The sequence below is a fragment of the Astatotilapia calliptera genome, chromosome 11 (genome assembly GCF_964374335.1).
Source record: "Astatotilapia calliptera chromosome 11, fAstCal68.1, whole genome shotgun sequence".
Lineage (NCBI taxonomy): Eukaryota > Metazoa > Chordata > Actinopteri > Cichliformes > Cichlidae > Astatotilapia > Astatotilapia calliptera.
Window position 1 is genome coordinate 26,219,493 of NC_137432.1, and position 14,699 is coordinate 26,234,191.

General features: G+C 38.8%; 1 protein-coding gene across 1 annotated transcript; it reads right to left on the reverse strand.

Moving 5' to 3' along the window:
- Window positions 1–643: 643 nt before the first annotated feature.
- Window positions 644–13,994, reverse strand: LOC113032431 (pregnancy-specific beta-1-glycoprotein 8-like). The gene is given in 9 exon segments (XM_080308290.1): window positions 644–730; window positions 866–897; window positions 1,249–1,354; window positions 2,175–2,406; window positions 2,409–2,434; window positions 2,589–2,861; window positions 3,630–3,950; window positions 11,030–11,350; window positions 13,901–13,994. Coding segments are annotated over 9 exon segments (1,458 nt in total). The 3' UTR covers window positions 644–677.
- Window positions 13,995–14,699: the final 705 nt, after the last annotated feature.

The window sequence follows — 14,699 nt, forward strand, 5'->3', positions numbered from 1 at the left end:
TTGCTAATGCTACTGATTTACATGCAAAGCAACAGCGACACAAAGAGGAGTAATTTTAGGTCAAAGTAACGACTAAAACTAACAAACTCCTGTTATCAGTTTTAATTGAAGCTTTTATAAATTTCTGCTTTAAATAAATTTAAATAGATATGCACCTGTAAGCACTATAATTTCAAACTAGATTTTCTGTTATCACTGCAGAACACCTGCAGTCCTGACAAGATGCCTCGGTCCACACGTTGGACATCACTTTGTATTCAGATTTTAACATTAACGTGCAAATTCATGTAATTATAGTACCACATTTGGTAACTGATACGCAATAAGTTTATATAAAAACAAGAGACACAACTGTGATGTGTTGGTTGTTTTAAATATATTTAAAATAAAGTAGCAAATATTAGAAGATTTATTAAAGAGAAAGTATTAATATTTATTTTACACGGAGAGTAATAATCTATTAGTTAAAACATCTTAACATAGCTTGTTTAACATTATATGATATCAAAACAACATAAATTATAACGTTAATTCTCTGCAGCAGGTGAAGACTTCTGAAAATCTACAGAAATGGGAAAATATTCTTGTTAATTATCAAAATTGTTCCTTCTTAAATAACAGTGATAATAAATGTTAAACTTACCTTGAAAAGGGAAGGTCATCACTGAGTTTATATTTTATATTTTCTTGTCATATATGGAAATGTTCTCATACATATTTTCATCTTGTTCTACGAAAGCAAAGATTTGTAACAGTGGATGTAGATATCTATTAAAACAATAATTTTGATTCTCTAATTTCCTTATTTTGCTATAGCAGACATGGAAGATGACTTTAGATTTCAAAAAGAAAAAAAATACCATACCTGTGTTTTGTTTCTGAGGATTTTTGTTGAATCTAAATATTTGAAATGAAGCATTATTAAAATGTGATCATGCAATTAAATGCAACACAAAACGGCAACACTAAGGTTTATTTGAATTTAACAAGGAATCCACAAATTTATTATGAAAAGTGTTTATTCTGCATAATTAACATAAACAAGAACTGAAAAGAATTAATTCTTCTTTGTGATTACTCTGAGACCAGCAGAAGATGAACGTCAGCAAGTGACTGTTTGCAGAATATGAACCATTTGTAGAATCGTACCACTGAATACTAGACATATTTCAAAGATTACAATTATTATGTATATTCAAAAAGGAAAAATGTTTTCCTGGTGATTTTTCAAATACATTCTTAACTTACTTTTTCTTATAAATGTAGTACCCTCCACCAACAGCTGCAGTGACGATGACACAACATGCGATTACTATTCCAGCGATGCAACCAGCAGCACATCCTGATGATTTCTCTGGAAAAATATTAGTAAAGATAATGAATACTTTTTTATACAAAATTGTCTTATCATCCCAAAACCATCCAATAGCTTCTTTCTTTATTTGATTTTTATAATTTTAGAACGATCAGAGGACTTTTGATTGGTGCTCTTGTTGCATCGAAAGTACTTCTGTTTGGAAAAGTGGTGGATGCACTATGTGGTTTCAGTTAACAATTTGCTGACAATTGATTAATGTCTTGCTAAAGGGTAGTGTGGTGTTAGAAACAACTGTTATGTTATCTGAAGATAAACTTCCAAAATTTATTGATAGATACGATGGCCCCTAGAGACAAAGCATGTACAAACTTCAAAAAACACGTACAAACTGAAAAGCGCAAACTCCAAAACATGTGCAGACTCCAAAGCACGTACAAACTGCGAAATACATGTAAACAGCGAAACACATGCAAACTCCAAAACACAACGGGTGTGCTCCAGGACATTAGGGGGAGTGTTGAGGTTGATTTGCAAAATAAACGGCAAGTTTGTTGCAAACACATGGAGTTGGATACAACCACACTCATGTATTCAAATAGTTTTTACATTTTAAATTGACCTGTTACTGCAACACACCTAATCCGGTCATTGGTACTTCCTGGCTTTTTTAGCCACTAGGTAACAAAAGCTCAACACCGCCCGTAGTGTCCTGGAGCACTTCCGTTGTGTTTGTATGTGCTTTGGAGTTTGTATGTGCTTTGTCTCTAGGGGACACCGTAGATAGAAAACTAGAGCAAATGTACCACCTGTTAAATTTTCAATAGTCCCATCAAAGAGTATGTACACACACAGATACCTGTTACAGTCAGTCCATGCACCGCTGATGATGATGTTCTCTCAGTTATATTATTCCAGGCTTGACAGGTGTAGTTTCCACTGTCAGAAAGTTCAACCTCTTCTTTAATGTACTCAGCTGAATTGGTGAGTTTCTCTGTCCCATTGAACAACCAGGTGAATCTGGCAGATGGTGTGGATTCAGCAGAGCAGGTCAGTTTTAAGGTGCCTTTGATATTTATCTCATTTGGACCATTTGGATTTGAACATTTTCTGGTCCATCTGAAAAACAGGTAAAAAAAAAATCTATGTGTTCATTACTTTTAAATTTCTGCATCACTAGACTACATATCATATTAGTTGTACCATTCAAAGTTTGAAATTATTTTACTGTATGCATGAACAAGACGTGTAGACTGACCAGGATGTTACTTACAATTAACAGTCATGATGTATTTAGCTTCATCACTGCTGACAGGGTTGCTGATATTACATAAATATTCTCCTTCATCTTTCCTCTTCACAGTGTCAAAGGTCAACACTCTGTTATTGTCAGAAAGGGTCATGTTGTCAGTCAGGGTCAGATCTGAGCCATCCTTCATCCAGTTCCTTTTAAAGACTGAGCCAAAAGCCTCACAGGTTAAACTGACAGAAGTTCCCTCAATTGGCAGGTTTGTTGATGGTTTGACAGAAGCACCTGATATTTTCTCTGTTTGCCAAAAAATAATTGATTTAGAAAATAAGTAATATCATAATAAGAACAAAAGCAAAAAATCAGTGATGGTGAAATAAAAGAGAACAACTGGAAAATCTATAAAATGAGATTAAAAACACCAAACAAAACCACAGAGATGAGGAGAACTCTTGAGATATGGTATGGTAATTCTCTGTAGAATAATTTACAGGATAATGATTAACACTAAATTCTAGTTATATTATCTACAACTAAAAACATTTATTATTGTTTGACATTTTCAAACAACTTGACCTTAAAAGTCAAGACGTATAATATTAAATTTAAATGTGCCGGACACTTTTAAATTGCCTATTTATCTCCAATACCAATTTAATACTAATTGATATGAATTTGTGGAAACACTGTACAAGACTCTAATATCAGGCAGACACTTTTTTTCTAACCCTATTTACATATAACTGATGTTTTGTGAGCAAATGAAGAGGACATTGACAAAGACAGACAACTTTTTATGACTTTTTGTGGTGCCAAGGATGCTACTTCTATAAGAAGGTTTATGCAGGTATGGAATTGGATGCAGGGGTGGTAAGATTATAACATGATTACAGAAAAGCTCATGTCCTCTAACATTGACCCGGTAGCTTGAGGGTCCTGCACGGTATCAATGCTGTTTCTAGGTCTACGATCGTCTGGTCTGGACAGAGAAGATTTTCCTGTTTTTCCTAAAGAGCATGTTGTTGTAAATTTTTTGCTCTGACTGATCCTCTTTTTTCTATCAACCCCTTTTGTTTTCTGCGTGAGAAAATACGTCAAAAGCCTGTAGTATATGAGTAAACCATTTTATTTGAAAATTGTTTTTCTGTATTGTATTGGACACACGACACCTGAATGGTCCCTGGTCAAAGCGGGTCACAGTGATTATAGTCAGACTGGAGCCTCCATCAGTGAGCTGAACTCTGTCACTTGCTGTAACCTCAGAGCTGCCGTTCAACCAGAGGAAAGAGAGAGAGGATCCAGAGGCAGAGCAGGACAGAGAGACAGAACCACTGAACTCAACCAAGTCTGTGCTGCTGGAAGTTACCAACACATTGGAGACTTTCTCTGTGAAAGAAACAAGAATAAAATAGTTGTATTTTTTGGCATCAACAATAGAAAATAAGCATTAAAATGACAAAAAATCTGATTGCAGCTAAACCTAAAATAGAAACAATATATTTACAATTAAACCTTAAAAGAAGTACTGTACCAACCAAAACCTTCAAATACTTGAATTCACATAACTGACAATATCAATTCCCTTTAAGTGACTATTCTGAACAGAATAAATTAGATTAATTGAGTTCTCAGTTCATTCTTTATAGTACGGGGGTCAATACTACTGTTAGATTATAATATTATTTTATGCCATGTTATACCCCTAATTAAAGATTGTGAATTATTATGTAGTTTTAGTTTGCATTATTCTCCTGAATCAGAAGAAGCTGATAACTATTGCATTAGTTAAACTGATTTGCATTACATTAAACTGCTGACTTGTTGTGAATGAATGATATTGTTTTATGATGCATTATACTGCTGAGTTATAAGAAATCTAATTTGTCTGAGTAGAAGAGAACAGAGTGTGCTGGAGTTTTCTGCCCCATTTCAGCAGGAGCAGATGAAGGAAAAAATGTCCATCCCGGTTTTCCCTCCAAGGCACGAGCGATAAGCAGAGTTCTGTCCTTTCCTTCTAAGATTCCTAATTATTTAAAGTAACACTCAGGTATGCCATTCAGCTGGGTTAGTTACAACGTCGGGAGCAGCTTGGGAGAACAAGGAAACACAGACTGCTTCAGGTTGTCTTCCCAAATCGACTCAAAGGTTTATTTAGTACATAACAGCTTATATAGAGGAAAAAAAGGTTCGTGTGTCAGCAAGTTCTCAGTTCAAACCGGTACAGACCAAATAAGGAAACGTCTTCCTGCCTTGTGAGCAAAGAAGTATCCTGTGTGTAGTTTATCAGTTCAGCTACAATTTATGATCATCCCAGCAAAATACACTCCTAGACATAGAATACAGAGTTCTTTCATTAGTGAATTCTGAAACAAACCACCTGGCCTTTAACGAGCCTTTTTCTAAGAGATAAAGAAAAAGGGAGGATGGGAGTAAGGAAGTGGTCTCGTCTCTGTGGTATTTTCGACCTTGGGGTACCAGCCTGTGAGTCTTACACATTAATTCTTGGGTCACAGAGAAAGAGAAAAACAACTATTAAATGGGCCTTATTGAGTAACTCTTTTCTGTATAATATCACAATAAAACAATATCCTGTAAATGCTACCATGGTATCAAAATATCACAACAGCAGATAAACAGGGAGCCAAGGTCGTAGCTTAGGCGCTGTGTGAGAGAAAGCATGTGAATGTTTAGGCTTTGTATGATAAGGTGGAGGCACCAGAGGCTATAAAAGTTTGAGCAATGCTCCACCATTTTGAGATTTTGAGGCTGTCTGCATCAGTGTCCATCTCCCACGCGTGTGTTCATTAAAATCATCGTTTGACTCAACCCGGCCGGACCAGTGTTGTTATTGTGGTTTTTTCTCTTGTCTCCATCCCCAATATTTTGAACCTTAACAGCTTGGGGGCTCGTCCTGTGGTATTGGGGTGGAATTTAAAGGTTTGGACGGTCCGAGGTTGTCAAACGGACAGGCACAAGCCAGTGGTCTGATGTGAGTGGAAATAAGCCGGCTTATCTAAAGGTAAGGCGCTACCTGTTGAATTATTTCCAAAGTGTGCCAAATTGGATATGACTAAATTAAAGTCCACTCACTGAAATTACTGGTAGAGTGTCTGTTTTGATTTTGATGAGAATCACCGTGTGTTATGCAGTTAAAGTTGCTTAAGAGTATTTAATGAAGTTGAAGTAAATATGAACGTAATAATGTCGGGTTTGAGTCCCTGGATATTGAGCTGAAGGCTCAGGTAGTTTGGTAGGGAAATTAGGACAGAAACTGTTCCCAGAAGTAACAGAGACTGGTTAATAGTTTTACAAATTAGGTCAGAAACTGTTCCCAGAAGTAACAGAGACTGTTTAATTGGTCGTAAAAAAGTTATCTTTCTTCGGTGAGACCCGTTATGGTAAAATTTCTCAAAATCGGTTAGGTGAAAATTATTATAGGACGGCAGCCCAGAAGTCTGCTAAGAAGCACATAGCCCGGGGGTTACGCCCCCTCCTGGCCGTGGACGCGCGGTCTTGACCTGTCGGCGAACAGGGTTAGTTCAGTTTGGCTTATCTGTGGGGTACAGGGCATCCTGAAATAAGCTAGGAGTTACCGAGTCTCCTCATCGTTTAAAACGGTGTCATGTGCTTGTTTGGACAAAGTTAAATTGAGTTAGGGATTTAGAAGTTAGGTCAGAAACTGTTCCCAGAAGTAACAGATACTGTTTGATTGACTACAAAAAAGTTGGACTTTCTTCGGTGAGACCCGTTATTTTAAATTTGTCGAAATTTGTTAGGTGCTGAATCTGTCAGGCCTGTCAGTGATTGTAAATATAAGAGGTCTTTCTAATATAAAATAGAAGAGTTTTGTCTGAGCTTTGTGTGACCCTGTGTGTGACGTGCAGCTGCAGCGCTGCGAGCTATTTTTAGACTGTGTGTGAACATGCAAATGAGCTGTGACGCGCACAGAGGACTTTTGTTGCTGTTTAGCGTGTTTTTGAGTTTTATAATTTTGATTTGCAAACAATGATACATGCCTGTAAGTAAAACGCTGATTTTGCTGATTATGATACTACAAATAAGGTTTTGAATGACTAGGGTGTGAATGATGTTGGGTTTTAAAGCTGAAACTCAGAGAGGAGTGTGTTGGGAGACTGGCATGTAGTCTGCAGTGCAAAGGTGGGCGTCTTGCCTGCTAGTCTATTTAACAGTGATGAAAATGATATTAAATAAATCTCTCAGTGTGTTGATACAGGTGGCTATGGGGCTGGACCAACTGCCTCCACAAGCACGGCGGCCGAAGCAAAATTATAGTAATGGAAACCACACTCAGCAAGAATCAGCAGCTGTGGAAAAGACAGCAGCTAGCAGAGAATTAAAGGAGAAATTAAGAGAAGTTTTAACACATAAAATTGCGGCCAACAGACTTGTGGAGGTTGGGAAGGCGCCTGGAGCATCACAACAAAAAGGTGAAATAAAAACACACACAAGCAGAGAAATGTGAGAGAGAGGCACGTGCTAGAGAAATGCCTCGTTTGAGAAAAAACGTTAAATTAGCCCATGTACAAACGCACATACACGCAATGAAGAAACAGCTTACACCCATAAACACGTGAAGATTTTCCAGCAAGTTTAAAGCAGTGAAACTTAACATACATCCGCCGTTAAATAATGAAGTTTATCCACTACTAACAAATAAACCCTCTGGGTTGCAGGACAACAACTTAACTTCAAAAAAAAAAAAAAAAAATCACAACCAGTGATAACACGACAAATTTAGTGGTTAATAAAAGTCAAATTGTGACATGTTTTCTTCTGATTGATTAATACAAGTGATTACTGAATGAAAGAAAATTCAATTTTTGTGCTTTAAACATGATCTTAAGAATTTTAACATGTACCTGTGTTGTCCTGTCAGCTTGGTGGGTTATGAGAGGATTATATGGTGAGAAAAAACAAAAAAAGGGGGAGAGAAGGCTGACACAGGGCCTGGTCCCGTTGTTTTTCCCCTCTCTGAGTAACACAGCCAATACAACATGATTTTCCTGTTCGTTTGTTTTTGTTTTTGTTTTGTTTTGTTTTTTCTCTTTATGCTTGATTACAGGCTGCTTTGTCGGCCCGGAAAAGCCGAGGCTGACCCTGGACTCCTGCTCTCCCCTCTACCATCGTTGCTCTCTCCTTTACCATCTTCGATGTGACTCTGACCAAATGCTAAAGCAGCTGGACCCACAACAACTTGAAACTGTCAACAGTGCTGCAGGAAAACGATCTCAGGCAGCAGAGACGGAGAGAGTTAAATCCAAGGCCCGTTTCACTACACGGGGAGATTTCCGTCAGCGTCTTTTCTTTCTGAGAAGACTGAGAAAGGCCCGGCTCCCACCACCGATTCTGACCACCTTATATAAAGGAATTATTGAGAGCATCCTGAGCAGCTATATCACTGTCTGGTTCGGGAACAGCACCATGCCGGACAGACAAGCTCTACAGAGGGTTGTGCAATCAGCTGAGCGCACCATCCGCTCCGAGCACCCTGACCTGCACTCAATCTACAGCAGGCGGTGCTGGACCAAGACCAGGAAGATCGTGAAAGACCTCAGCCATCCCAACAACAGACTGTTCTCTCTGTTGCTGTGTACGTGACAAATAAACATCTGGATTTGGAAAACGAGGCACTCGCAAAGCCACCAGCATTGTGCCTGATCGGACACACCCCTCTCACACACTCTTCACACTCTTGCCATATGGAAAAAGACAGCTTCAGCTGACAGAGCTGTGACGAGACGCCCATTAAGCCCAGATGAAAAGTGAGGCCGAGCAAAACCATGCTGACCTTAACCACTCTGCATTAAAACTGTGCAGGACAGTGACGGACCAACAATGACCATCGGGCAGCAAAAAGGGCGTGCCAGAGACAGGAGGAGTAACTGAGGTCAGGAGGCACCTCAGAATGGACAAAACACCAGGAGAAAATAAGCTGAAGGCACAGGTGTCGGGGCTCGGCCAGGAGCTGACCTCTGAGAAGAGCCGAACAGCAGAGCCGCAAAAGGCCGTGGAGCAAAGCAAGGAAAACATCAATGGACTTTAATCTGATTTCTACGGAAAAGACTCTGAGGTTTCTGCCCTCAATAAGACCTCGAGGCATCAGAGCAGAAACTGAGCATGGCCCAGGAGGAGCTAGCTGAAAATCGAACCCATCAGGCTTGGAGTCCAAGACACCGGACTTGAAATCAGGCCGGAGCATCCTGGAGCTAGATGAGCAGTGTGATTTGTCCGGTCTGCTATGGAGCAAACGTTAGGGGGATGGCTTCCTGTCGCCTCTGCCGTCCTCCGATCGCTCAGCGTCCTGGGCTGCCTAGCTCCGGACTGAACGCTCGGGCCGAGACACCCAAACAACCATGGACTCCATTCCCCTGGAATGGGACCACGACTACGACCTGAGCCGTGGGCTTGAAAGTGCAAGCAGGGATCCCAGAGAGCCTTGAGGCCTGTGTTAAACTAACAGAACAAAGATTGAGGTCTTCCACTGGGGAGGTGGAAGCTGCAGACTCTCCTATACACCTTCTGGATGTCAGCCGTTCCACCTGCAAACAAGCGGACAGCAGTCGCACTTCTGCAAGCAACAAACGGACATCCAGACAATTGAGCTGCGTATCAAAACCCTGAAGGAAGACCGAAGCAAAAGGGTCAAGTTAAGGAGGAGCGAAATAAGGAGAAGATGCTGGACACTGGAGAAAAGGACTGCCTCAATTGGGGCCAGAACCAGTATGGAAAGAACTCTGAGCAGCAGCACCAATGGATGCAAACAGACTGAAAAACAGACAGACTTGAGTGCAGAGGGCTAAATGCAAACACGCTTACACACACATAAGATATGATTAGAATAAGTCCCTGGGACATTCTGAATGTTTTAGACCAATTTTGAATCACTAGAAGGTCAGTAGATAACAACATTAGATTATTAGGGTTAGGAAGAGAGGTGTTTTGGTTTTCTGTCTCTTACAGAGAAAGGAACAGACACCAGACGAGGCCACAGAGATACGAGGGTCCTTCGCAGCAGAGACAGATACAGTGACTGCCGAGACACCAACTGGGTCCAAGGGTCATGGCGTTTGGGCTCCAGCTAGTCACTTCAAAAGGATGAATCCCATAAATACAGCAATAACCATGAAGGGGTTGACGGAAATCCGGAAACACCAGACCAACGAGGTTCGAGAGGCTCTTGGGCAAAAGGGGGACGCCTTCCTGTTCTTTTCTGGAGGATACACGGGAGACACAGGACCCGAGGATACACAGATCGTTGTTTGAAATAGGGGCAGAATAATCCCCTGATCTGTGTCACGACTGAAGGGTTATCTAACCCCTGAGGTTGAAGTAAGAAGAACAGAGGATCACGCAACTGGACGACACTGGTAGCTGCAGCAATAAAATAAAGGTTAAGAGCTCTTCGGACAGAGGTTCTAGTCTACGTCTGAATGGTATAAGGGAACACCAAATAAAGCTGTGGGAGAACAGGGGAGTGTCATCTGGACCTGCTATCCTTGTAGTAATAGTTTGTCTTGCACTTGACTTGCGCAAACACAGAGGTCATCTTACATATGGTTTGCCCGTCAGGGGGACAAAGGACCTCAGGAGTGAGAAGAGATGAACCCGGCCACACTGGGCTACAGGGTGTTTGTGAGGTCATTATTCTAATGACCTCATCAGGGGGAATTGTTAGATTATAATATTATTTTATGCCATGTTATACCCCTAATTAAAGATTGTGAATTATTATGTAGTTTTAGTTTGCATTATTCTCCTGAATCAGAAGAAGCTGATAACTATTGCATTAGTTAAACTGATTTGCATTACATTAAACTGCTGACTTGTTGTGAATGAATGATATTGTTTTATGATGCATTATACTGCTGAGTTATAAGAAATCTAATTTGTCTGAGTAGAAGAGAACAGAGTGTGCTGGAGTTTTCTGCCCCATTTCAGCAGGAGCAGATAAACAGGGAGCCAAGGTCGTAGCTTAGGCGCTGTGTGAGAGAAAGCATGTGAATGTTTAGGCTTTGTATGATAAGGTGGAGGCACCAGAGGCTATAAAAGTTTGAGCAATGCTCCACCACTTTGAGATTTTGAGGCTGTCTGCATCAGTGTCCATCTCCCACGCGTGTGTTCATTAAAATCATCGTTTGACTCAACCCGGCCGGACCAGTGTTGTTATTGTGGTTTTTTCTCTTGTCTCCATCCCCAATATTTTGAACCTTAACACTACCTTATAAAATAAATAAGCCATACAGTTTCTTACAGCCACTTTTTAAAAGTCTTTGTTATCACAGTCTTAAGAAATAGACGAATTATTGCAAGAATGCATTATTGCAGAGTAGAGATGTTACATAAACGTACTAATCATTACAGGTATTTTTACATGTTCAATATATTGTAAACTTGTTTAAATATTGCAAAAACAGTTAAGCTGTTGAATTTCTACATCTGCTCACCGTATATCAACAGAATAGTACGGCCATTCTGGGTTTTTCCATCTTGTATAATGTTAACAGTGTATTCTCCAGTGTCATCCAGAGTGAGACTCCTGAGCTCCAAAGACGCAGTAGATGGGAAGAAGGTGATCCTGCCTTCATACTCAGGTGCAATAGTTTCTTCTGAGTTAATCATGACTACTATAGTTGTAGATACATTAAAACTCCAGCTCACAGATGAAAACGGTTTCTCTGTTGGAGACAGTGTTGTAGTGAAGATCACAGTTTCTCCTACAACTGCATTCAGACCATCAGGCAACACACCAGCTCCTTCAGTGAAACCTGCGGGAGAAGAATAGCAAAGTGCTGTTGTTACTCAAACATATAAAACAGTTGATGAATATATAAAGATTTGCATGAAATATGGCAGGTCTGAAGAGTTTGAGTTATTTTCATTAAAGCCTAATTTCAGCTTTTCCAGATAATACTGCACAAAACTAAGCATTACTAGAGAAGCCCCGAGAGAATTATAAGGATCATGGCATTGCTCTCCTACTCTCATTTAAAACACTTTTGTACAAACCTGCTTCTTCTCTGATCCATGTAATCTGAGTAGGAATTTTTTTTCTGTTTATAATATTAAGGTCACATATGATTAAACATAAACTGGAAATGTATTCAACAGATGTCTCATAAAGTGAAAAACAAACAATAAACAAAGTAAAACTTTAAAGTCAGTGTGAGCAGACAGTTTTTTTCTGCCACATCAAGCAGTGAGAGCTCACCTGAGGTAAAATGTATATCACAAGTACATCAGAAAATGTTTCCATTTCCAAAGCAGTCCTTCACTCTTTGCCTTTTCCTTTGCTAATACCGGTACATGAATGTTCATTCAGTATATGGTGTCATAAGGAAGTAATGTTGTTATTCTGAAAGGTTAAACTTCATGAACTTGTTAATCATTAACAAACCTTTCTACTAAATGTTTGTGTCAGATTCTGTTCAGTCACATTAAGCTTTCCTTCTGTACTGTAACAGCTAGTTACAGAATTCAACATGATTTATTGTCAGAGAGAAATTAATTGATCTATTTTGGCAATTAGGCTCCAATGACCCATCACAGCAGTGATAGAACACAAGACAGGAACCCAGCCCGTCCCAGAGTCTAGATGTTGGTCGTGAAGATCAACCACTATCACACCAAAACGGGTAACAGACACGCTGGTCCACCTTGTCCATTTCATGCTTTGCCTCTCCAAAGGCAATACTGGGATGTGAAGTTGGAGATGTTTTGTGTGGGTGTGTGTGGAATTGTTGTCATAGTGATCCAACAAAACCATCGGGCAACACACCAGCTCCTTTAATTAAGCATATAGGAGACATTTTTGTTTGACTAAATTAAATTAAAACATTGCATTTGAAAATGGAAAAAAATAGCTGTAATGTTTTTATTTAAGTGTTTAATTGGAAGTTCACCTGCAAAAACTATATATAAATTGCTACAAGAAGCAATGATGTGACACTGACAGATGCAGGGACAAATCCAGACAACAGAGCCAAAAGAAGATACAAAAGAAACTTAACAGGTAAAAAACCTGACCAAAGGTTTTTCTTGTTTTTCTAATTTGTATCACCCTGTCTCCTCTGTCCATCTGAAATTTAGAGAAATATATCTCAAGTACTCAGAAGCTTTTGGAGGAGCTATGATGAAGGATCAAAGGAGTGTCCTTTGCAGAAATGCTTTCATTCAGTGTCTAAAAGAGCAATGATATTGTTACACCCCACTTAAAAACAAAGTGTTGTCTGGGATGGGGAGTAACAAAGTGAAAAAGAAATGCTAAACTGCCGCAAAGTACATTTATTACACAAAACAACTAAAATAAAACTGAACACAGGGAAGCTCTTTTCTTCAGGGTCTCCAAGGCCAAAACAACAAACAAAGCACCAACTTTCTAACTAAAAAACAAACCAATAACTCTCTACCCAAGAACAACAATACAATGGCTGAGCTCCCTGTCCAGCCAAAAAACAGGAGAAAACAATTGCAACAAAAGAGCTTGAGCTGCTGTTTCCGTCTGTTTTAGTCTTTTAGGATGATCAAAAAATTAAAGCGTTTTTGTACAACTTCATAAAGATAGCTATAACTTTTGATAGAAGACTCACATACACATATTTATGGCTTTATCTTATAGAATTCAAAATCCCCGTGCTGGGCAAACAGGTTTTAAAAAATTCCTGTCCTCCATTATTTGTCTGTGTGTAAATGTAGCTCTAAACATAAAGAAATGTTGTGATAAAACAAAACTAGTTGAATTAAAAGAAAACAATTTATGATGAAGCTGTTCCAATGATCACATTTAATTGAGCTTTAAATCGGGCTTCAGAAGCACAGATGTATCATTTAAAAGATTTTTGCCATGACTTCTGTCTCCTCACTGATGAAGATTAAAGCAGAGAAGTAAAATTTATTAAAGTGACACAAGAAAATTTGTGTATTTAAAATTCATTGGAAAATTCACAAGGAGTTGTAGATAAAGGGTTACAAAAGAAGAAAAGAAACAAAAACAAAAAGGAAAACTCAAAAAACAAAACAAACCCAAAACAAACAACTTGTGATTTCAACATTCAAGAATCAGTGTTCAAAGACTGAAAGAAATAGGAGCATTAAGGATTACTAGAGAAACGAATGAAAACACGGCTCTCTTTATCTCATTTAATCAGTACATAAACCTGCTCCTTAAGACACTGATCCATGTTATCTGATCTTATCTGAGTATTCTAACAATTAATTAACTAAACTATTAATAAATTAGCGCCAAGTTATCTTAGTGAACTTCTCAAATCACATACTCCTGCTAGAACACTTAGATCTGCCATTCAACTACTTCTGACCCAACCCAGATCTCGGCTGAAGTCCCGGGGTGACCGTGCGTTTGCTCTGGCTGCCCCGGTACTGTGGAATACCCTCCTCTCGACCTCTGCGCATCTGATTCCATTGCACTGTTCAAATCACGACTAAAAACCCACTTATTCAATCTTGCCTTTCCCTCTAGTTAATATTTCTTTTATGATTTTATATTATGCACTTTCATGCTCATTTAATTTCTTGTTTGCTCTGTACCTGTTGCTTTCCTATGTATCAGTGACAGCTACCTGCTTGCATACTTAGTACTTGCTTTGGTCCTATTTCTATTATCTTCCTTCTGTTACTTGTTAAGCACCTTGGCATACCCTTGGTTTTTAAGTGTGCTTTATAAATAAAGTTGATTATTATTATTATTATTATTATTATTATTATTATTATTATTCCTGTGTAGAATATCCAGGTTTCAAATGATTATACATGAACTAGAAATATTCAGCAGATATCTCATGAAAACAGTGATATAAATATTAGCCAAACAAATGAGTTTAAGGACATATTGAAAGGAAAATGAGGACGTAAAACTTTAAAGTCAGTGTGAACAGGTTTTTTTCTGCCACATCAAGCAGTGAGAGCTCACCTGAGACGGCACCGAGAATGATGAAGTATTTCAGAAATGTTTCCATTTCTAAAGTGGTGTCTTTCTCTCTGACTTTTCCTTTACTGATACCAGTACATGAAAGCTAATTTCAATATATGGTGTCATAAGGAAGTAAATGTGTTATTTTGAAAGGTTTAACTTCCTGAACTTGTTAATCTTCAACACAA